Below are 22,986 nucleotides of genomic sequence, written 5' to 3' on the forward strand. Positions count from 1 at the left end.
GAAAAAAAGGCAGAAATACTACTGTAGAAGAGATGCTTGGAAGCATTTGTGCTTGTTGTACACAGCATATATGTAGAGTGCTACTGATTCCTCAGAAAGGCCTTCTCCCCTTCCATATAATTACATAAACCTATGCTAAAGCAGCATCAAGAATGAAAAGTCAAGTATTCAAAAGTTAAGAAATCCTAGAATTAAGGTTGTTCCATCTTTATTTCATCCCCTTTTTCGTCCATATTATGACACAGTGACTTCACTTACATGATCACATTGTTTTTGCCACAGGATCCCTGCCACATTCAGTGCACAGGATGGACAGACAGTGGTCACTCTATAGGTGGCTGTTCCAATATTTCCATTAATTCTATTCATTGCTCAGGGTGCAGCTTTGGCTTTATTTGCGGCCCACCATCTCAATCCTAGGCCTACTACAAAAATTATTTATTTATTCATGGGCTTTTCCATGGCTTTAGTGACTTGTCCAGCATTATACAAAAATTTTGAAGCAGAGAGGCAGGGAAAGAATCCAACCAAATTTCCAGGGTGGCATTCAATTGGATAGAATGTCCTGGATGGGGGGCATATAGAAAATTTAGGAACTGGTCATTTAATTAAAAATAGCCAATGCCTACATACAAGGGGACCAAAGTAAGGTTACAATGGCAACCTTAATTCTGGGATTTCCCAATCTTTGAGTGCTTAATTTGCAGGCATAACATTCTTTTAACTTGAAACTGAGGAAGCACAAAAAGTTCATTAATCCAGTAAAATTAAGGGTTGGATGTAATTAGAGGCTTTTATAAATGCTCCCTAACAAACTTAAACTGGAATTAAACTTTCAATACACATGGCTGCATTTTCACCCGAGAAGTGACATATTAGAATAGGGTTCTTAAACCCACTGTCACATCAATTTAAATGGACTCTTTTTTTTTGAGCTGGCAACCATGATAAGGCCTGTGTTTCAACAGGTAAACTGGCCGATGAACCATGAACACCAGCAGGAGTTCTGCAGGCCACATACAACCCTGCAATACACCTCTGAAGCTTCCATTACCCTCAAGTGACCCCAGTGTAAATCCATTTAAAGGTACTCCAGCTGCACAGGTATGAAGCTATAATTGGGCCTGCTGAACCTCAGCTAGTGAGAGTGATTTGTGATGCAGGAAAAGTCCAGTTTATCCATCAAAGCCTATAGTGAGGTCAGAAATATGCTCAGTTTGAAAGTAAATGTTTAATGCATCAGCAAGACACTGCATAGGGAACTCTACAGCTGAGTTTAATAAAGGCCTTGACTAGACGGGAGATTTGCCCCTTTATAGCCATCCATGTAGTTGAAATGGTATAATCTCCAAGCGTAGTAGGGCAAAGCCATTCCAAGCAGTAGAGCTTACTTATTCCACTTGAAACCAGGGTCAAAATGAGTATCTTTGCCCATCTACACTAGAAGTGACTGGTTCAGCTTATATCAATGATTGGAATTGGGGCAAAACTCCAATCTCGCCACAGCCCATGTCATATGAAGATAATTTTTCATATTGTATAAAATTCTAAGAATGTAGGATTTTAAAGAACTAATTGATATTTTAAAGAACAGCATTTTAGTAAGTACAGAAATGCTAGCATAGAGGAGGTAGAATTCAGGTGGGGAAAGGATCAAAGCAACAGTAATACAACAGAGGGAGTAGCTGTAGAGGATCCCCTGCTACTATTGAGAGGGAAAAAGACAAAAACATGAATAAAGCTGCATGTCTCAAGGTTGAGGGGGAATGACTGATGCCCAGGAAAAGTGGCAATGGTCAGAACACGTCAAGTGAATGACTGAGTTGGTACACTACTGAATGTCAGAAAGAAGAAAGGAGGGGAAAAGCTTTAGCATCAGAGCATCAAACTGAAACCTAAATAGCATCAAATAATATAGGGGAAACAGAGGGGAGAGTCAGGAAGTGAAGGTAGGATAGGATGGAGGATTCCACCAAGGGGGGGGAAGAAGGGAAGAGTCAGACTGCAATGAAGGGGGGGGGAGAAAAAAAAAAAAAAAAGGTGTGGGAAGCTGGCACAGGAAGGGGCTAGAAACAAGAGCATCTTAAGAGGGTAAGATATATGGGCAAAAAAAAGGAGGCTGGTATGGAAGAATGGCCATGAAAACTGAGCTGAAGGTAGAGAGCAATATATAAAGAGATTGTGAGCAGTAAAGTATGTTTGGAACAGGACCGAAAGAAAGGAAATCAACTGGAATGAGGTCAGCAGACTCAGATCATAGATAAAGAGAGAAAAGAATAGGAATCAGGCAGGAATGGGGTTAACAGATATGTCAATGCAGCAAGAGAGGGGGCGAGCATGTCGGGACAAGGAACAGAGTATAATGTGTTAAATTCTCCTTCATGGGGAAAGAAGAATGGGACAGGCATATGGAAGAGGGAAATAGAACAAAAATTACAAAGGTTTAAGAAGGAAAAAGAAAGCAGCAAAATAACTTGAAAAGCATGGTGGTGCTAGAGGAGCAGGGGGCAGAAAAAACAGTGGGAACTCAAATAAACGTGGCACAGGAAGTTCGCAAAAGCAGGAATCAAGTAGTATGTCAGACCATACGGTTATATGTAGAGAAGACTCTGACCAGCATGAAAGTCACCAGAATGCAAATAGATTTGAGTGTGAATCCATCACTCTCAGTGAACAGGTGTAAGACAATGCAACAGTCAACATGGCAGTTTTTCAGTATGAAGTCACTCAGGAGCCCATCTTGTGATGGCAGTAGCTGATAAGGGGCCAGTCAGAGGTTGCTTCAGGAAGAAGCTGGAAGCAAAGTCTACAGAGGACTTGAAATTCAAGTGGCTGGAAAAGGAAGCATGTCTAATGCTTCCCTGCAGCCTGGCTTGTTGATTGTTACCTCTGCAAGTCTGGACGAACAAACACTTTACAGAAGCTTATACGGATACTCTTTAGGATGTAAAAGGTTAACCGGTAAGCATTAGACTTACCGTTAACCAGACCATAACTGTTTATCATGGCAGCTGGCTGGCCATGCTGGGTCGGCCACACAGATCCATGTTGGGCTGGAGGGACCCCAGCCCTTGTCGCAGTGGGTGGCCTCGGCGGCCTCGAGGGGGGCCCAGGCCCGCAGGCCCACCAGGACCCCAGCCCCTGCCCGCCTGAGCGACCTCGGTTAATGGTTAACCAGTCAAATGATATAATTTTAATCATTTTACCGGTTAACTTTTTTAACAGGTATTTACATCCATAACACTCCTACAAGCAAACATACAAATACTTGTTATTATTTGAGGAGGTGCAGTTGGGGAAGTTGTTTTATATAGGATTATGCAGTTCAAATAATTACCATTGCACTTTGGTATTTTCTACACTATGTGCTTATAAACATACTAACATCAAACTTTGAGTTTAAATTTATTTCAATACTCTTGGTAAAGGGAAAACAACATCTGTCTAGCATTCAGATTGCAACATATTTTCATTCATAAACTTTTTGAAACAATTATACTTTGTAAAACCCGAAGTTTTCTCTCAGTTATGGAACGTCTAAAAAAATTTCTTAACAGGCACTGTGGCAACTGGGACTAAAAACACTGGACACCTTTCTTTTACCAATATTTGAATGTTCAGTTAATTGTTAAACAAGCCTCTACCAACAAAGCAGTGATTAACCAAGTAACCTGAACACCCTAAAAAAAAAGGTGTGTTTATACAGGACAGCATATATTTAAAACTTTTAAACCAGAAATAGTTATAACAAAGTTTAAATTAACTTATTTTGTACAATTCCAACAGGAAGTTTTCATACTGAAAAGAGAGTCTGTCTTATGGATTAAACAGTCTTTAGTTAGCAAGAATGAAGTTTTCTAGTCACGATAGCATGCTAGGAGTTTTGTTTTCCAGCTCCTTCTCTTGCAAGTCTATCAGCTGCTTCATTTCCTGTAAAGCCAGCATGACCAGGAACATGCATCTGTAGAGAGATAAGTCTAAAGTTATTTGAGTCACACTATCAAGATTCAAATAGTCAAGAGACCACACCAAATACACGAGATCTGATCACCTGGTCAGTCTTTATTAATCCCAAGTATAACATCACTTCTCTAGAGCAGTGGTCCCCAACACGGTGCCCGCGGACGCCATGGCGCCCGCCGGGGCATTTATGTGCACCCGCCTAGTGCCCAGCAGGGGAGAGAAGCCATGGCCCTGCGCCTGCCGGGGCCAGAGAACTCCGGGGCTGCAGGCGCTGGTGTTTTCAATCCCTGGCAGGCGTGGGGCTGGCCCGCCTAGTGCCCATCAAGGGAGAGAAGCCAGGGCCCCGCACCTGCTGGGGACAGAGTATTCCGGGGCTGCAAGCTGCGGGTGCCGGTGTTCTGGGCAGTGCAGAGAGAAGCTGCGAAGACAGAACTGCCGCCCTCCCCTTCCCTCCCCCAAAAAACCAACGTTCTGCCTCTGCAGAATGGACCGAATGCCACCCCGTAGCATGTGCTGCCCCAGGCACATGCTTGCTCCACTGGTGCCTGGAGCCGGCCCTGTATGTGAGTATTCTTCCTGCACTGATACTGCTATTTTCTTGTGCTTTGCAGTTTATTTATTTATTTATTTATTTTTACATTTTGCCCCAAAACGAGTGGTTCAAATAAAAGACAACATACGTATTATTTCAACGCAGAGTGGGAAGAATCCTATTGTTTTATTGAAAATAAAGGGAAATGTGTTTGCTTATTGTGCGGGGGTGCTGGTGCAGTGCCGAAAAAACAATGTTGAACGCCATTTCCAAACTAATCACGGCTCTTTTGACATTAGCTATCCACTTAAATCTGAGTTGAGAAAGAAGGAAATCAATCAACTCTAATCAAACCTATCTGCCCAGCAATCTGTTTTCACTAGACAAGTGGTAAAGTCTAAAAGTGCTACTAGTGCTTCCTCTAAAATTGCTCATCTGCTCGCAAAGAAAAAACCCTTTCAAGATGGTGAATTGTTGAAGGAAGCATTTTTGACTGGTGCTGATTGCCTGTTTCAAGGATTTCCTAACAAGGGTGAGATTTTGTTGGCAATACAAGACTTGCAGTTATCAGACAACACAATTACGAGGATACATGCAAACTCAGCTAAAGGATGACTTGGAAATATGTGACTGGTTTTCACTGCAATTCGATGAGTCGACAGATATATCGGATAAAGTGCAGTTGGCAGTTATGGTGAGGATGGTATTTAGTGACTTCACCGTAAAAGAGTTACTAAAAGTAGTGCCTATGAAAGGGCGAACAAAGGGTGAGGACATCTATAATTTATTCAAATCATACGCAACATCAATTAGTATGCCACTACACAAGCGGTCTGCAATCACCACTGATGGGGCACCAGCTATGATGGGCAGCGCCAATGGATTCATTGCACTCTGTAAGAAGAATGAATCCTTTCCGAACTTTATGTCTTATCATTGCATTATCCACCAAGAAGCTTTGTGCGTCAAAGTTCTCTTTTCAACATGTCGTGAATGTTGTTATTAAAATAATTAACTCTATTCGAGCAAAACCTTTGCAACACCGACTTTTTAAGGCCTTGTTGGAAGATGTTGATAAGATCAGATTGTTTATCTTGCACACAGAAGTACGATGGCTGAGCAAAGGTAAAGTTCTTGCACGTTTTTTAAGCCTAATTGAAGAGATCAAAGAATTTCTGAAGTCCACAAATCAGAACTACAAGCAACTAGAAGACTCCAGCTGATTAATGGACTTGGCTTTTCTTGCTAACATCACTGACAAATAGAACATTTTAAATCTTGAGCTCCAGGGAAAAGACAAACATGTGGCTCAAATGATAGGTTCTGTAAAATCATTCAAAGCAAAACTGATCTTGTGGATGTCACAAATTAAGACGAAGTCTCTTGAACATTTCCCACGTATGAAGGAAAATGGTATGTGACAGTGATTTTAACCCATCACCATTTGTTATCCACATTCAAACACTTCTGGAACAATTTGAAAAGAGATTTCAACAGTTCACCATCATTGAGCCTGTAGTTGCCTTTCTTGTGAATCCTTTTACTTGCCAAATAGAGGTAACAAATGGCTACATCAATTGGAAGTCTCATTCAAGTAAGAACAGAAGACATGGAACTGGAGATTTTGGACCTTCAAAATGATATTGTTCTAAAATCCTGCGCAACAGATGAAAACTTTTGGAATCTGGTTGACCGAAAAAAGTTTCCTGCCTTAAAAAATGTAGCATACAAAATAAAATCTTATTTTGGTTCCACTTATCTATGCGAAGTTCTGTTTTCAACAATGAACATCAAAATCAAAATACAGATCTCAGCTTACAGATACCCATCTTGACGATTGCTTACAAACGGGAATATCATCCTACTCTCCCAACTACGAAAAATTGGCTGAAGAAATGCAGTGCCAAAAATCACACTGACTTTATTAGTAAAACCACGTGAATTAATGATACCGATTTTCCATTAAGTGCTGATGAGCGCCTATGATTAACTTGTGTTAAACTTTTTTTCATACTTGGTTTGTTTATTGCAATACGGATACAAATAATACAAAGAATATTTTTAATTAACCATAACTGGCTATGTTAAAGTAAGAATAATAAATATATTTGGACCAGCAGTTCAACGTTTTACTTTAAAATAAATAAGATGAAAACTGTTTGATATTTATTTTGTAAGAACTCCTTAATTTTTTCTTACAGGTAGATAAAGAGCAAATTCACATGGTAAGGTGAAAGAGTAATTGCCGAATAATTTAATTAATACCTTTTACATGTAAAATTACCTTTTTTATCTTATGGATTCATATATTATGTAATATTAAATATGATGTTTTTCGTATTATTTAATGTACAAATACAAAATAAGCCTTGAAAAATTTTTGGTGCCCGCCACACTCTTCTGAAAACATGAATGTGCTACTGGCCACAAAAAGGTTGGGGACCACTGTTCTAGAGCATTAAGTGATTGCTTCTGCCATAGTAGGGGTTCTCACAGCTAGATTCTTTTAACTGGGTCCTATTTTATTATAATGTAGGTAAGCCTCGATAAGCAGATATCCAATGCTGAGTGCCAACTCCATACATTACTAATGCAAAAAAACCCAAAACCCACATTTAATATGCATTAGCAATTATAAACCCAACTCTTAGCCATTTCCCTCCCCAGAGGTTTGAAGGTGCGGGGAAAGATGGGCTCTGCATTATGTCCAGAAGGTTACACAGAGGTTCTGGCAGTAGAAGCAAGAGGAGTAAAAAGTTCTAAAATCAAGGACTCATCATGGAGAACACCCGTGATGAATATAAATGGGTGGAGGCTTCTAACAGGCGTACAACTACAGCACTATACTACCAGTAGAAAGAAAGGGCTTTCCTGACTAAAATCAACACCCTGACCACCATCTTTAAATCCTGGAGCACTGGCTACACATGCTGCTGACATGAAACCTTTCTTAAACAAGTTAAGAGCAGTATTCAGTACTAGCTTCATTTTTCAAGTGGTCTCAAAATGTAGAGCATTTGCAGCAACATGTGGCGCTCTCACTCTGAAGCGACAAAGGCATATACACCCCTACCCCGATATAACGCGACCCGATATAACATGAATTCGGATATAAGGCGGTAAAGCAGCGCTCTGGGGGGGGCAGGGCTGTGCGCTCCGGCGGATCAAAGCAAGTTTGATATAACGCAGTTTCACCTATAACGCAGTAAGACTTTTTGGCTCCCGAGGACAGTGTTATATCAGGGTAGAGGTGTAGTTGGTTGAGGTCTAGACTAGAAGTAGAAGTTACTACACCAGTTGCAGATGAATTCAGTGATCCTGGAGCAGCCCAGAATTTATTAGCTCAAATAACAGAGGGGTAGCTGTGTTAGTCTGTATCCACAAAAACAATGAGGAGTCCGGTGGCACCTTAAAGAAAAAGATTTATTTGGGCATAAGCTTTCGTGGGTAAAAAAAACCACTTCTTCAGATGCATGGAATGAAAATTACAGACACAAGCATAAATATACTGGCACATGAAGAGAAGGGAGAACCAGTGATGACAAGGCCAATACAGTCAGGATGGGTGTGGCCCACTCCCAATAACTGATGATATGCTGGAGAGGTTTTAGCTGGGGGCTGTATGTTATTTTCCTTGTTGGGCCTGTCCTGTAGTAGGTGACTTCTGGGTACCCATCTCACTCTGTCAATCTGTTTCCTCATTTCCCCACGTGGGAACTGTAGTTTTAAGAATGCTTGATAAATATCTTGTAGGTGTTGGTCTTTGTCTGAAGGATTTGAGCAAATTTGGTTATATCTTAGGACTTGGCTGTAGACAATTGATCATGTGAGGTGTCCTGGATGGAAGCTGGAGGCATATAGGTCCTCTCTTGGTATTGACACCTCCTCATCAATTATTGGGAGTGGACCACATCCACCGACTGTATTGGCCTGGTCATCACTGGTTCTCCACTTGTAAGGTAACTCCCTTCTCTTCATGTGCCAGTATATTTATGCTTGTATCTGTAATTTTCACTCCGGCATCTGAAGAAGTGGTTTTTTACCCATGAATGCTTATGCCCAAATAAATCTGTTAGTCTTTAAGGTGCCACCGGACTCCTCGTAACTCAAATAAGTCATTTACCTCTTTTACATATGGCAGTCTCACTCAAAGGCCATAATATAAGCTCTGCCACCATTTCTCAAACCCAACAACATTCTCAGCTCTCACTTAAGTGCCAAGTTTATGAAATGCAGCACTGTCTGGTTTTCAGACTAGCACAGGATACTCCTCTTATTGTGGTGATTTGTTCTGTTAAAATCTGAACAGTTCCACCAATTCTATTCCCAATGCAGCACTACTGGAGAGGAAGTGTAGAGTGGAAGCCTATAAAGACAAGACTCCCTTCCCAGAAGTGCCGGAATACAGTGTTCCAGCCACTGTCAGACGGATTTTCTGCTGTATTTGGAGGTTTATGTTTTGTTTATAACCAGGGGAAGTCACATAAAAGACAGATTTAAATTTTAGTTTAGTAAAGTTGTTTGCTTAACTGCAACCTGGAGCTTATATTTCTACTAGTGAGACAAGGTGGAGGAGACAATATCTAGTCAGCCTTTGACATCTGAACAGAATCCATCAGTGGAGTATTTGAATGACAGCAAAAGTACAATAAGGGAAGGAACTTCCTTTAGGAAAATCCCCCATGAGAAGTATAAAGTCTCCACTTATGCCCACTGTATTGTTTTGTAGGGATTACTTAATGGTTCATTTCCTTGGATTCTGTTTCACTAGCCATAAAGGCAATGGTGCAGAGATTTGATTCTGAGTTAGGTATCTCTGGAAGGTTACAGGCAAATTTAGAATAATTAGAAACATGACTATGGGGACAATAAATTCTTCTCAATGCTGCATTTATTTCTACTAGAAGAGTTAAAGGTTACAGACTCAATTTAAAATAATATAACTAGTTACTCAGCAAAAAGTTACTGTATCCTACTTCTACATTTGAGATAGAGTTCTTACCAAACTGAGAGCTAATATGGGTTTCTAAGGACTGCCATATTCATGCTTCTAATATTCTTGGAAAAGTCTTGAATATACCACAGAAAATCTGAGTTAGAGAGTTTGTTTTGCACCCTGCTGGCTTCTGACACATTTCAGTTCTGCTAAATGCAAAAGTTTTACTGTATCAAGTTACACACCCTGAAAACTGATAAATAAGAATTTACCTTAAATTTTTGACCTTCAGCTCCAACCATCCTCTGTTAGTTTCTCAGTATTTTAGTTTAGATCTGAGCTTTGCTCCCTTTTCCTGGAAATACCCTAGAGATTTAACTGTGGTGCTTTTCTTGGTGGGCAATATATGAGCAAATGTTTAAGTATATTGTTTGTTAGGATCCAGTAGATCCTTTTATGTGTATTTCTTAAAATTATTACTTGGTAACAGAATCTTGCTGATTATTTTGGATGGAGCTAGTAGTTTTCCTGGTACTTATGTGGATTCATGGTAGTTTTAAGTTTATTAAAATTCCTTATGATGCTCTTATTTGTGAAAATGTATAAAATATTTTTAGAGGCAAAAGTACTTAAGTTAGTAGAGCTTATTCAGTCACAATTAATGACACCAAATTACTCACCCACTGAATTTCTATTCCCTCTGAAAGCTTATCAAGTCTTTCAAAGTCTTCTTTATTTATTACATCTTTTCCTGTGCTTGTTCTCCAGCCATTATTTTTCCAGTTGTCTACCCAACTTGTTATACCTATGGAAAAACAAATTAACGTTTTATTGGAAGATAGTTACAGTTTCTAAATAAAAGTACAAACTGGATATATTTTTAAAATTCACTAAGAATGTAAATAACTTGTGGCTATTGCATAGGAAGACTATCCATGACCATGCCTTTAAAAAGGAAGTTATTTAGGAAGTTTTAACTATTTTACAAATCCTTGCAATGTAAATATAAGGACCAAACACTAGTCACTTTAACAGCAACAGGGTATTTTTTATTTATTTATTTTTTTTAAAGTAGGTCAGGGACAGGTCTCGGGCTTCCATGAATTTTTGTTTATTGCACGCGACCTGTCCCATGACTTTTTCTAAAAAATACCCATGACAAAAATCTTAGTCTTAGTCATTATCCCCGTAACATGCTTTATATTTACTCTAGAGCTACTGTTCTTCCTGTTATCTCTACAGACTATGGGCATGGTCCCACTCCCAATGACTAATGCTACAAGACCATACTGCTATCAGTTACTAACTTTCACCACAACTGCATTAAAGACACAGGTGGCAATCTGTGAAATATGCTGATTTCATTCTCTAATACAGTCATTCTGAAAGACTGTCTCTTTCCAGCATCTGTCCTTACACCTATGCTTCCCCATTGACTGGTACTGATGCTCACCGTTTGTGAGCAGAATACATGAGTTTAGATTCACTTAAGTGCAAGTTTACCAGGCGAACTGCAATAAATTGAAGTTGAGGGTCTGTTTGCCAATAGAGTTAACAGTGTGCAGCTCTAACTAGAGCTTTACTAACTTATTTTATTTGAAGGTCAAAAGAGGAGCACATATGGTGGGAATGCATAACCACCTAAAAAAGAAGGCATATAGCAGAACACATTCAGAACAACATGAAGGGTAACAAACCTTGAAGTCACAGAGAAAGTAACAATATTTTAATTAAGAGTTAGAAAGTCATCTACTACTGGTCAAAGAATTTATTAATTATCAGTCAATTTGTCCAAGACAGGAGTGCCCTTCATTAAACAAGTCTACTAATGAAACAGTTACCAGAATAGAGTTGGCCACTTTATGCCTGGCAGTATGAACAAACTGAGCTGTTAATTCTCATTCCGTTAAGGACTCTTTCCAGGAAGCCAGACCAAAAGCTCCCATAACCAGTCCCATCCCCATATTTGTATGAACTGGGAAAAACTGCTCAGTAGGGATGGTTGAGAGACTGTTGCCCCCTGGTGGGAACCGAAGGGAAGGAAACCGATTACTTAAATGGATCTATTATTCCTCTTTCCCACCCACTCTGCTCTTCCCCATCTCTTCTGCCTCCTTGCTGGTTTTAATTCCCTGGTCCACTGAGCCCTTGCTTAGCAACTCCTCCACTTTCTGGGGCCAATGCTTTTAGGAACCTCCCCTCCACTTTCTCCCACATAGAAGCGGGAGCTACCAGAGTTTAAGACAGGGGGAAAACAGGACAGCTCCTGCACTACTTCCACCCAAGCATCCCCCGTTCCCTGTCCAGTAGCTCCTTGGCCTCTCCAGGGAGAGGGCATCGCCTCCTAGAGGAGGCATCAAATTACTTCCAGCTCATTTGCCCTCTGAGCTGCTGGCTCATGCTTTGGGGGGGAAAACAGAAAGATGAAAGTTCTCCTCACCTGCAATGCAAAAATCATATAAAGTCATTGTTCTGCCCAAGAGCCTCCCTAATTTTGGGAAAGTATAGATAAAAACCAATTACACAAAATCTCACTCAATTATCTGATCAACAAGGAAGCCAGACGTGATACGGTGCCCAAATCATTAAGCACATACAAACTTTGTCTTGAAAGCACTTATAGATCAACTCATCCCAAAAGCCAGCAGTCAGCAGTCACGTTTTACAATGGGAGAAACTGAGGCAGACAAATTGACTTGCCAAACACAAAGTGATTGTTAGTTTATTAGATCTCAGGAGTTCCCATCAAGAGCTTGTGCTCAGACTACAACAAAAATTAAAAGGATTCTGGGATCCAGTCTGTTAGAAGTGACCTGCAAAGAACAAGATGCAATTGTGCCTTTTGCTTCTTTATGATACATAAAAGACCTAAATGTTTTTCTCCATCTGCTTTCATGTTAGAAATTCAGGATATGCCTATACTCCAAAATTATAAACCACAAGGGACTGCAAGCTGAGAAGCTAAGAGGGGGAAAAGGGGTTTAATCTATTAGAGAACACTTTAACTCCACTGCCTACTACTTATAGGAGGTCTTGTAAAAATTCAACATTAACACCTAAGGTGAAATCTCACAATATACATTGGGAGACACCACCCTCCAGCAGTCTTCCATTTAAACCAGGGAGGAATAGACTTGAATAACATTTCTAGAGGTAAAAACAAGCAGAACAATCTTGAAGTGTTTCAGGTTCTGTTTTTGTATCAAAGTAAAAAAAAAAAAAGGGGGGGGGGGGGGAAGAAGAGAACAGGCATTTTCCTACTACTACTTTGTTGGCCACTTTTCAGATATACAGCCTACATTTATAGGGTTTGGTATGAAAATTCATACACCATTTTGTATACTGTACCCTGCGCTTCTGCCAGAAAATCCTTTATTGTAGAGGTTCCGTATCTGATATTTTAAAATTATTTCCTACATCAGTTGCTAAGCTAGGTATCTTGTCTATTCCAGAGTTTGATACGAACAGTGGATGTGATTTTGGCAAGCTATGCAGGGTGTTCTTGGAGTCCTTTTCCCTGCTATTACTGGGAACTGAAATGAGTTATGCATAATCCCTTCCCTACACACTCGTCTAAAAAAACCCAAACTATTTTACAGAAACAGATTTGTAGGGCTTATACAATGAAGGTACGTGTTCTACATTCAATGCACAGCAGAGCTGAAATCGTTAACTTACCGTTTATAGTGAACTTGCTATCAGTGTAAAGAACCAGCTTCTTGATGTTTTGACTCTTTGCTTGCTCTATTGCTCTGCAGGCTGCCTAAAGGAAGGGTTTCAATAATTGTAATTTAGAAGATTGTGAACAAAAAAAATACATACAGAATACACACAACTAGAGAATTTAGTGTGAAGACAGACACAAAAATTGCAGTAATGTATCAGACATCCCACAGTTGAGCAGTCTGTCAGAGACAAGATACAACATGCATCAGTGGAAGGCGGAAGACAGAGTAGCCAATTATGGAATAACTAGTCCATAGAAGAAACTTCTTCTTAATCCTGCCAGTTAATGATTGGCTCATCCCTTCAACCATGGGTTTATATCCTGGCTATTTTTCTCTAATAGAACTGTGGATGTTCTGATTATCCACATAAATGTCTAATGCTGTTTTGAATCCTAAGCTCTTGACATCAATGATATTTTATTTCAAAGGTTAGTCATGCATTGTGTTAAAAAGTATTTCCTTGTATCAGTTCTGAATGTCACCTTTCAATTTCATTGGATTATCCTTATCTTTTGAATAGGAGCACCATTTTATCTTCATTACACCAGATATTGTTCTGTAGACCTCCATCATGCCTGCTTTTATTCATTTCATATCTAAACTGAACAGTCCTAATGTTCTTTCATAGGAAAGTCTTGCCATCATTTGTCTCTGAACTCCTTTCTACTTCTGAGCGATCTTCCTTGAGACATAAATACAAAAGCTATTTGAGGTAGAAACCCCAGAAACAGAGAACAAGCCAACGTGAGTTCCAGAAAGCAACTCTGCCAACTCCTATGCAGAAATACTGTTAGCAGAATCAGCAGCTTCCTTCTTGACTTATATCATTGCTAAATCCCTCACAGCAGAGTCATACTAAAACTAAATTGAATGTCTGAAAATATCTAGGAGCTTTAGCAGCTGATTAAGTTGTGTGGAGTCATAATGCTCAATTCTTTCCCACAAGTATAAAACAATTTTAAAACGCCATAACTTACATGTATTTCAGCTCTTTGGTTGGTCTGCCGTCCAGAAAGCCTATCACTAGTATTTCTGTTTAAAAGCAACGCAAAATACATTAGTGGTTCACACTACTGCATAAGTGTATAGCCAAAGATTAGGTAGAATTGGGGCATAACTAAAATTTCCCCTTCACGGGAAATTAAGTTTTTAAGTGGTAACTAATCTGAAATTTAGGCATGCTTGGCCCTGTTCCTACTGCAGGTTGAACCTCCAGGTTGAGAACAGTCATTTTAATATAATTATATGTAAACTTGTGAAACCACTTAACGGGAGCCTAAATTAAACCTTCCCAAAGATATTACCTTGCATTTGTCCAGGCTGAGTCTTGTTATATTTTGCCTACATTTCTAACCTCTACAGGCACCTTTATTTCTGCCCTCAGTGATGGCTGTGATTCAATATTCCAATTTAATAACTGAGTTTACTCTTTCTAGCTCATTATTTATCTAATTTGGTGATGTTATTAAAGAAAGTCTCAGTCAAGTAACTGGGTTTTTCATTCTGAAGTCGCTGAATTTAAAGACCATACAATTTAAGTGATGAATTACACAACACCAATATTAGTAAGTTTTTGTACAAAAAGTGATTTAACTATGATCTCAAAATTACTTACAAAGGGTGGTCTGGTCCCCAATAGACTCCTACTCCAGCACGTGCCTTACGACGCCCATTACTTGAGCAGCAGCCATCTGTATAAACAACTACAGAGTCACCTGCAAGAGATGGATACATGCAACCTATTTAAAATGTCACAAAACAATTTTTAATTGTTTAAAGGCATAAGCCTCTTTCAAATACAGAAAACTGTTTCTTAACAGATTTATATTTCCTCCAATAGTGCTCTAGCAACTTCTACACATAGAAGTTGTATATATCGTTTTGCACTGCTGCAGAATCCATAAAATAATTTTAGCCCCAACTTTTTTCACGAGAACTTCAATTTTTGCCAAGCCTCAAGAAAATTCGTGTGTGGAAGAGCTTCATGCCCCCAACTCCAGGTCCCATCTTATTTTTCTAAGATGGCCATCAGCCTCAATGAAAAGTTAAAATACATGTTTAAATGTGTTCACTCAAGTGTATTTACTCAGGGCTCTGACATGATTCCGTATCAGTTAAAACATGATTTCATCCTGTCTACAGTGGCCAGATCAAGCCATGTAAGAATGGCTAATGTTAAATACTCAAAATACGCTTTATGATAAGATTACTTAAATTTATTATTGCTCTGAAGGCACTCTAAACATTACTATTAGAAAGCCAGAACTGTAATGCTTGCATTCAGATATCCAGTTCTCCCACACACAAAAATAAAAGTTTCTTTAATTCCCTACCTCCATCACCCATTAGGTAGGACTAGGGGCTAAATGTCAGCAAGAAGAGAACCTTCCAGGCATACCATAAAGGTTAGATCTACACTGTTAAACCAAGCAGCAATAGTTGAGGGCTTCTCACAGAAAAAGACATGCCAAAGCTTCTTCACTGTAGAGAATTTCAACTTGAACCAGGTTGTGGCTGTTAGTGAGAGCAGCAACTTTAGGGACTTGTTAAATACTGTTTAAAATACTTCATATTCATTAAATATACTTCAATAAATTGTAGTCCCACCAAAGAGGCTTACCCATATATGAGAATTTATCTTTGCTCACTGAAGGTGCCGAGTATGTCTCATTGTATTTTACATGTTTTCTGTTTGATTCTTCCTCCGAAGACTGCTCATATGGTCTCTTGCATGTACTGTAACTTGGGCTTGCTGTCTCCAGTTCATTCCAGTAGCTGTCACTCTTTTGTGTTAAACTAGATATGCCATTAGTACCTTAAGGAAAAGAAAAAAAAAACAGTATTACACACAAATATAAAAAAGTTAAGTTATAATATGCATGCCTAATTGTAGTTGTATTAGAAGACATTCTGGCAGAAGTACCAAGTTAAATTTCACAGCATTCCTTTAATCCCCAACAATTTTTTTTTTTAAAAAGAGAACAAAAATAAATGTACAAGTCATCACTAATGCTATGTTAAATTTTAGCAATCAGGACATGCAGCCATTAAGGCTCATAAATTAACAACCACATTGCACACATGTAGTATTTTCCCTACATTGTGTATAAATGAGCATAGCTTCATGTTTTAATATTACAATTTGGCTTTTGTGTTTCCTAGATTTTTTTTTCATCTGTGGCAATATTTTTAGCAGGAGTAAATATATTAAAATAGATTTTTCATTTCCAATTACCAATTTTAGCAGTAGCATAATTAAATTAAACTTTAGAAGAGGAGTTCAATACTCAGACTGAGCCTTAAAGTTGCATAGTAAATAATGATGCCTCACATAACTAATCCAAAGCCATCTTTGATTTTTCCTTATCTTGTATGTTTTACTAAATACTGAGGATACATGAGCTCAGAGCAGATTTTCAGAAGCACTCAGCATTGCCTTAACTCTGCTACCATTAAAAGCCAGTGCTGGGCCCTTTTGAAAATGCCACCCAGTGACAGAGTGCTGGGCAACAGCAGCTGAACTACCACTCTGGTCACTGTATCTCCAATCAGTTGCCCGGAAATAAAACTGACTAGGACAGTTGTGACTAATGGCTAGATTGGGGATGGGCTGCAGAGAGCTATAAGGGTAATTAACTCATTAGCTCAAAAGGTAGTTAAGGCACTGGCAAGAAGTGCTAGTGGGAGAGAACCAGTCTCTCAGAATTAGTCCCAAGAGAGATTTCCCACCTTTTCTGTCCTTGACCTAGGGAGTTAAAGAGGATATGCTGTTGTAAATAAGATGCTGCTGGTGAGGGGGAATACCGTAAATAAACCACACATTGTGTTTACAATCAGAGTGTCTCCAAGTGCTCTCTGTGTGCAGTGGAAGAAGAGCAGAAGGTATGCCTTGTTAGACACCCCTTCAACTATAACATTAGTGAAAATTTTATGGAAATATTTTAGTTAACTTCATGATAAAAGAAGCTTGTCTGACAGTAATTCATCAGTCCCTCTATGCAACAGCAACTGATCTACATTCAGTTATAACAGTGGTCCCCGAACTTTTTGTTACACCCCTCCCTTACCAGTAATAGAATCTATCTGTGCTCCCTGAGAGCTGCGGTTGGAAGCCAGGTCAGCGCTGGGATTAGGTGGCACTCCTTCCCTGTCCCCCCTGGAGGGCAAGCCTGGGCTCCACTATGCCCCTCCTGAACTTTCCTCCATGCCCCCCCTAGGGAGGCACGCCCCACAGTTTGAGGACCTCTGAGTTATAGGATGCAAAATATAATATATGCCACACAACATGGTATGGTTTCAGAGATGCTGAGCAGGGAGGGAGTTGTGGGGGTGCCTGTATCTCAGAAAAATCAGACTATTATACCCTAATTTTACCTGCTGTTGCTCTGGAAGTAACACCCATTAGTTCCAGAACAGCCTTCCAATTGTGGTGAGGACAAGAAACCTAGCTGGTTTTTAAAATGAAGCTTTAGTGTGCTGATACCACTGCTTCTCATGGCGACCTATATAGTCTCATTGTTTACTTGTACTCCCCCATCTACTGGTATCCATCTGTCTCTTGTCAGATACTAAAAGTATGTCCACACCACTGCAGCTCAGCTATAGCGCTGCAGCTGTGTCACTGTAGTGCTATAGCATAGGTGCTTCCTACACCGAGAGAAGAGTTTTCCCATCAACGTAGCTAATCCACCTCTCAGAGATGGTACCTAGCGCAATGGAAGAATTCTGCATCTGACCTAGATCTACAGAGGATTAGATCAACTTAAGTATATCACTCCAGGTGTGAAATTTTTCACAGACCTCAGGGATGTAGCTAGGTCAACCCAATTTTTAAGTGTAGACCAGGCCTTAGGCTTTGTCTACACTAGCACTTTTGTTGGTTAGGAGTGTGAAAAGAAAAAAAAAAAAAAAAAAACACCACCACACCCCTAACAGACACAAATTTCACCCACAAAAGCACTAGTGCGGACAGCTCCTGACAACATAGCTAATGCTGCTTGCTGGAGGTGGTTTAATTATGCCAGCAAGAGAGCGTTTACACAGGAGACCTTAGAGCAGTACAGCACAGTTGCCAACTTTCACGCTGTAAATAAGCACCCCGACTGTCACAACAAGCCAAAAAACAAGCTAATCCCATTTCAAAACAAGGCCAAAACGAGCCAATCCCTAAGAACCCAACACTATGTGACTAAATCCCCCCAGCCTGCAGTCTGGACTATGGTGGGCCCGCTGTGCACCCCAACTCTCTCTTCCCCCCATTGTTTGGCAGGAGCCGATAAAAAAAAGCAATGAGCTACAACAAGCAACAAGCTAAAAAATAGCCAACAAGCAACTCGCAAGCCAATTAAGCGAAAAACAAGCCCAATGTCTGTGCTTTCTCCATGGGTTTGCCATGTCTGAAGTACAGCTGTATCACTGTAAGGTCTGGGAGACATTGCCTTATAGCGTAAGTTGTTTGGGACAGGAGCTGTCACCATTGCAATACACATAATTCTAACAGTAAGTACACATGGAGATATGTGATAGGATTGCGAGCAGGGCACCAGACTCGATACCCCTAGCGGTCCTGCCAAACCTATGTTCCTGTACAGACACTGCCCCACGCAGGGAAGGGGCTTGATGAGGTACTACCTGCTGAATGGGATGAGGACTGCTGTGCCCCGCTGCCCACGAAGGACCAAGCATCTGCCTCGCTGGCAAATTTCTTGAAGCTGGCGGCCGGGTACCTGTTCACCTGCTCTCGGCACTCCTCCCTACAACACAGCAGCGACAGGCGGGCCGTCAGCACGGAGCCGGGCGGCCCCAGAGGTGGGACAGGACCCCGCGGTCTCCTCCTACCCCGGGCCGACGGGGAAGCCTGGGCTCCCTGGCCGCGCAGGAGACACGGCGCCCCGACGTGAGGGGCTGAAGGAGCCAGCCTGGGTAGGCCTAGTAGGGGAGGGGGATCCACGCCGGTGTCTGGGTCTTGCCCCATACGGGGAGGAGCCCCCAGCCGGGATGGGCGTGGGGACCACCCGGAAGCAGCCACCCTCACCAGGTCTGATAGACTCCGATCCTCCTGCCTCTGCGCACCGCGTAGAACATGCTGCTCCCGCTGCTGCTGGGGACAAAACAAGGGTGAATGAGCGCCGCGAACAGGCGCCGCCACATGGCGCCGCCGGCCGGCTCGCCCCCAGCCGCCCTCAGCCTCGAACCCGCAGCCGCCCACCAACCTTCCGCCCACACAGACGCTTTGCTCTGCGGCGGCCCCGCTCGCCCCCGCCTATCGCGCAAGCACAAGACACAGACAGGTTCCCCCCCCCCGCGCAGGCGCTAAATAGCGCCTGAACGCCACCAGCGCAGGCGCAATGTAGAGGCCTCACATCTAGCTAGCTTGGTCTACCTATTGCGCAGGCGCACTATGCAGCTACCGCCCCGTTCCTTCGGCGAGCGTCTTCTACGGCGCAAGAACCCCGACTGCGCAGGCGCATTGCCTAGCCCTCCCCGGACTCGCTGGAAGAGCAGGGCAGGCGGCTCGTTACAGGGCCCGCACGGGACCAAACTGACAGAACATGCGTTTTTATTAAAGCTGTTCAGGTGGAAGCGGGTGGCCCCAAATGCAGGCTGGAGCCGATACGTCTCTATGCATCAGACCCCTCCCGCCTGAGCACAGGCCGCGTGGCAGAGCCCCCAGGTCACACCCAGCTTTCCAAACCAGCGCGTTTCGGCTCGCGCCCGCCCTGTGCTAGCTGAACTCCCCGGCCCCGCCCCAGCGTGTGTGTCAGGCCGCGCTGCCGGAGCCAGGTGAGGCGGCCCCGCCCTCACCTGCCCAGCAATTCAATCTGTTCCCCCCGCCTAACCTCTCCTCTTCCTGGCCTGGCGGATGGGCCTCCTGCCTGCCCGCCTCAGGTGTGCTGCTGCGGGGCGGAGGGAGGCCCGAAGACCCGCCTCGTTGCCCACAGGAGTGCAGGGGGGAGCAGAGCTGCTGGGCGCTCTGCGGCTCTTTCGGTTTCGGCCCCCAGACCGGCTGCGTATTGCGGTGCTGGTGGGGGGTAGAGCAAGGGAGAACGTTTTGCAGCAGCTCGGCTCAGGAGGGGGCAAATGGGGCAGGCGTCGCGACCAATCAGAGCCTCGGAGGGGGCTTCCCCCGGGCGGGCTCGCATTGGATTGGAGCGCTGGGGCCTAGGCGGGAGCGACTCGTGGCGCCGAGTGGCTTTGGCGTGGCATGGGCAGAAGCTCTTGAAAAAGTGGTTTGCTCGGGTGTCGGCGAACTCTGTGCCTAAGGGGCTTCCATTTGAATAGAGGACGCTCAAGGTTAAATGTTTCTCCATTGTTAGCCCTGCGTGGCCACTCATCGTCACCCCTTCGAATTTCATCCCAAGTGGGAGGTAAAAAGACAGTCAGAGGACAAAGACCATCCTTACAGTCAAAATGGAGTTTGCCGCTTAATAAAGGTACATACAGAGAGTTCAAAATCTCAAACAACATCCATAAATGGTACATAGACTGATTCCTTAAATTGTCACACGGGGGTTCCACATTTATTACAAACCATGACTCTTGCATTTTACTTCCCTAGCTGTTAGCTGCTGCCCTTGAAACCTCTTTGTACACGGGAGGAAATGCAAATGTCCAGACAAAGATGAAAGTAGGTGTTCCTGGCCCCAGTCTGGAAATCCAGGGGCAGCAATAAGTCTAGTAAAATACAAAGAATATGGATCACTTTGACATAAATTTTGCCTTCAACTGAGAGGGAGTGATTTTAGATTTCACCCGATCCTTAATATACTTGCCAATCAGCATTACCATTTTCTTACCCAAATTAAGATCTTTATATCCTCCTTGACAGGCATTGGGTGAAAGGATAATTCATTTGATCTGACTCCCATGAAAATATAACTTATGGCATTTTTCTTACTTCTGACAATTTATTGGTGAAACACTGCATTATACCCATTCAGAATGGCTGCTTTTGATATTTTCACCCAAGTCTTATTTACATTTATTTTCATTAAAATATTAACGTTCTCAAGGTTTTTACTGAGATTCTCAGCATTTTTTACTCTTTGGATTTGCAGCATATTGTGCGTGACTGTCCTTGGTTAGCTTTTCCTTTAATTAAAGGCCTGCTGTAGCAGAAGGTTTTCTCATTCATTATAGGTTTACCCATTCATTTTATTTATATTCTCTTTTGGCCAATAGATAATAAAAGAGCGACCAGCAATAAATGAAGGGGAGAGAAAAGACCTGTTAAATTCATCTCATTAATTCTTGGGTTGAACAGACAGGTCCATAAATTCAATTTACATGCAAGGACTGATCAGTAACTCTTCTACTGTCACAACCAACATACTGAGCTCAGATTCAAAGACAGAGAAAAATGACTTTGAGGTCCATTGAATGCCATCCACATTCACCTTTGTTCCTTTCTGTCAATAACACTGAAGCTGCAGGTAATCACATAATTACATCACTTTTGCTTCATCTACATAGATTTTTTTTCTGAAATATTCCTACCATTGCTGTAGCGCTGCAGTGACAGAAACAATGGGAGTACTAATATAGACTGACAACTGACATTTTTACTACTTTGTCATCTAGCACTGCTGCGTAGGAGGTAAAAATGCCAGTGGCTGGTTTACACCAGCTTTCCCATGGTTGTCATACCACTGGTGGATTTGGGGAGATTTTCAGAAGAAGCTCAGTGTAGATGAGGCAATCCAGGGAAGGCATTCCAGGTGACATAACTCACACTATTTGCATTAAGTGGCAGGACTCACAGAGAAGTATAATAGGAATCATTTAGTCTCCATCTACGCCAGAACATATGACAAAGTCAGGGGAGATATGGCTGTGTCAGTCCCAGGATATTAGAGAAAGTAGGTGAGGTAATATCTGTCATTGGACCAACTTCTGTTGGCAGCGGTTCTCAAACTTCATTGCACCACCACCCCCTTCTGACAACAATAATTACTACATGACTCCAGTAGGATGGGACCAAAACCTGAGCCAGAATGCCACCTTCAGCCCCGGGTTGGGGGGCTCAGGTTTTGGGTTTAGCCCCGGGCCCCAGCAAGTCTAATGCCAGCACCTGGAGACCCCATTAAAATAGGGTCATGACACACTTTGGGATCCTGAGCCACAGTTTGAGAACCACTGGGTAAGAGAGACAAGCTTTTGAGCCACTCTACCTTGAATGATCCCTTAGAACAGGGGTTCTCAACCTTTTTCTTTCTGAGTCCCCCCAAACATGCTAGAAAAACTCCAGGGCCCTGTGGGGGGTAGGGGAACAGTGGTGCTGCAACACTTTTACTAATGGGGGTGCTGAAAGCCAACCCTTTACCCCTGTCCGTGCCCTCTCCCACCCAAAGCTGAGGCTGGGAGCAGGGCCGTGTCTATGGGAGGGGGGACCTGCACAGGGGTAAGGGGGTCGAGGCTGGGAGTGGGCCTGGGCCAGCAGCTGGGACCCCGCGTGTGGGGCCGGGAGCAGAGCCCTGGGCACAGGGCCGGGAGCGGAGCAGCAGCCGGGACCCTGCATGCGGGGCTGGGAGTTGAGCCCCAGGCGCAGGGCTGGGACCACATGTGTGGGGCTGGGAGCAGAGCCCCGGGCATGGGGCTGGGACCCTGCATGCGGGGCCGGGAGTGGAGCCCTGGGCTTGGAGCTGGCAGCTAGGACCCCACGTTGGGGGCCAGAAACAGAGCTCCAGGCGAGGGACTGGGACCCCGCATGCGGAGCCGGGAGCAAAGCCCCGCGTAAAACCTGGGAGTGCTGCACCACCCTCACACCCTTAGTTCTCACGTTTATGGAGGAAGCTGGAGGGCTTGGGACTTTAGCCCTGTGGGCGTCA

General features: G+C 42.6%; 1 protein-coding gene across 6 annotated transcripts; it reads right to left on the minus strand.

The window, feature by feature from the left end:
• Positions 1-3,395: 3,395 nt before the first annotated feature.
• On the minus strand, positions 3,396-20,119 carry RNASEH1 (ribonuclease H1). 6 transcript variants are annotated; one of them, XM_024215807.2, is made up of 9 exons: positions 20,099-20,119; positions 19,194-19,256; positions 18,791-18,912; positions 15,780-15,974; positions 14,775-14,874; positions 14,137-14,191; positions 13,110-13,194; positions 10,112-10,236; positions 3,396-3,961 (listed from the first exon to the last, which is right to left on the minus strand). In XM_024215807.2, the coding sequence occupies exons 2-9, from the start codon at positions 19,241-19,243 to the stop codon at positions 3,875-3,877; spliced, it is 819 nt and encodes a 272-aa protein (XP_024071575.1). In that variant the 5' UTR covers positions 19,244-19,256; positions 20,099-20,119; the 3' UTR covers positions 3,396-3,874. The 6 variants fall into 6 exon arrangements, with proteins under 6 accessions (XP_024071575.1, XP_024071572.1, XP_024071574.1 ...); XM_024215804.1 differs by lacking the exon at positions 20,099-20,119 and adding an exon at positions 19,999-20,072; XM_024215806.2 differs by lacking the exon at positions 20,099-20,119 and adding an exon at positions 19,999-20,056 and having other exon boundaries at positions 19,194-19,259.
• Positions 20,120-22,986: the final 2,867 nt, after the last annotated feature.

This window comes from Terrapene carolina, unplaced genomic scaffold, assembly GCF_002925995.2.
Source record: "Terrapene carolina triunguis isolate 2854851 unplaced genomic scaffold, T_m_triunguis-2.0 Scaffold42, whole genome shotgun sequence".
Classification (NCBI taxonomy): Eukaryota; Metazoa; Chordata; order Testudines; family Emydidae; genus Terrapene; species Terrapene triunguis.

What these genes read in the sequence shown, in the direction of transcription:
- RNASEH1 (XM_024215801.1), bottom strand. Translation starts at nt 19,309, where the DNA reads ATGTGGCGGCGCCTGTTCGCGGCGCTCATTCACCCTTGTTTTGTCCCC. An exon ending in GTCCTCATCCCATTCAGCAG is followed by an intron (nt 15,975 to 18,790) that starts GTAGTACCTCAT and finishes CTTTTCCTTAAG; the next exon opens with GTACTAATGGCATATCTAGT. An exon ending in AGGGAATAGAAATTCAGTGG is followed by an intron (nt 3,962 to 10,111) that starts GTGAGTAATTTG and finishes ATCTCTCTACAG; the next exon opens with ATGCATGTTCCTGGTCATGC.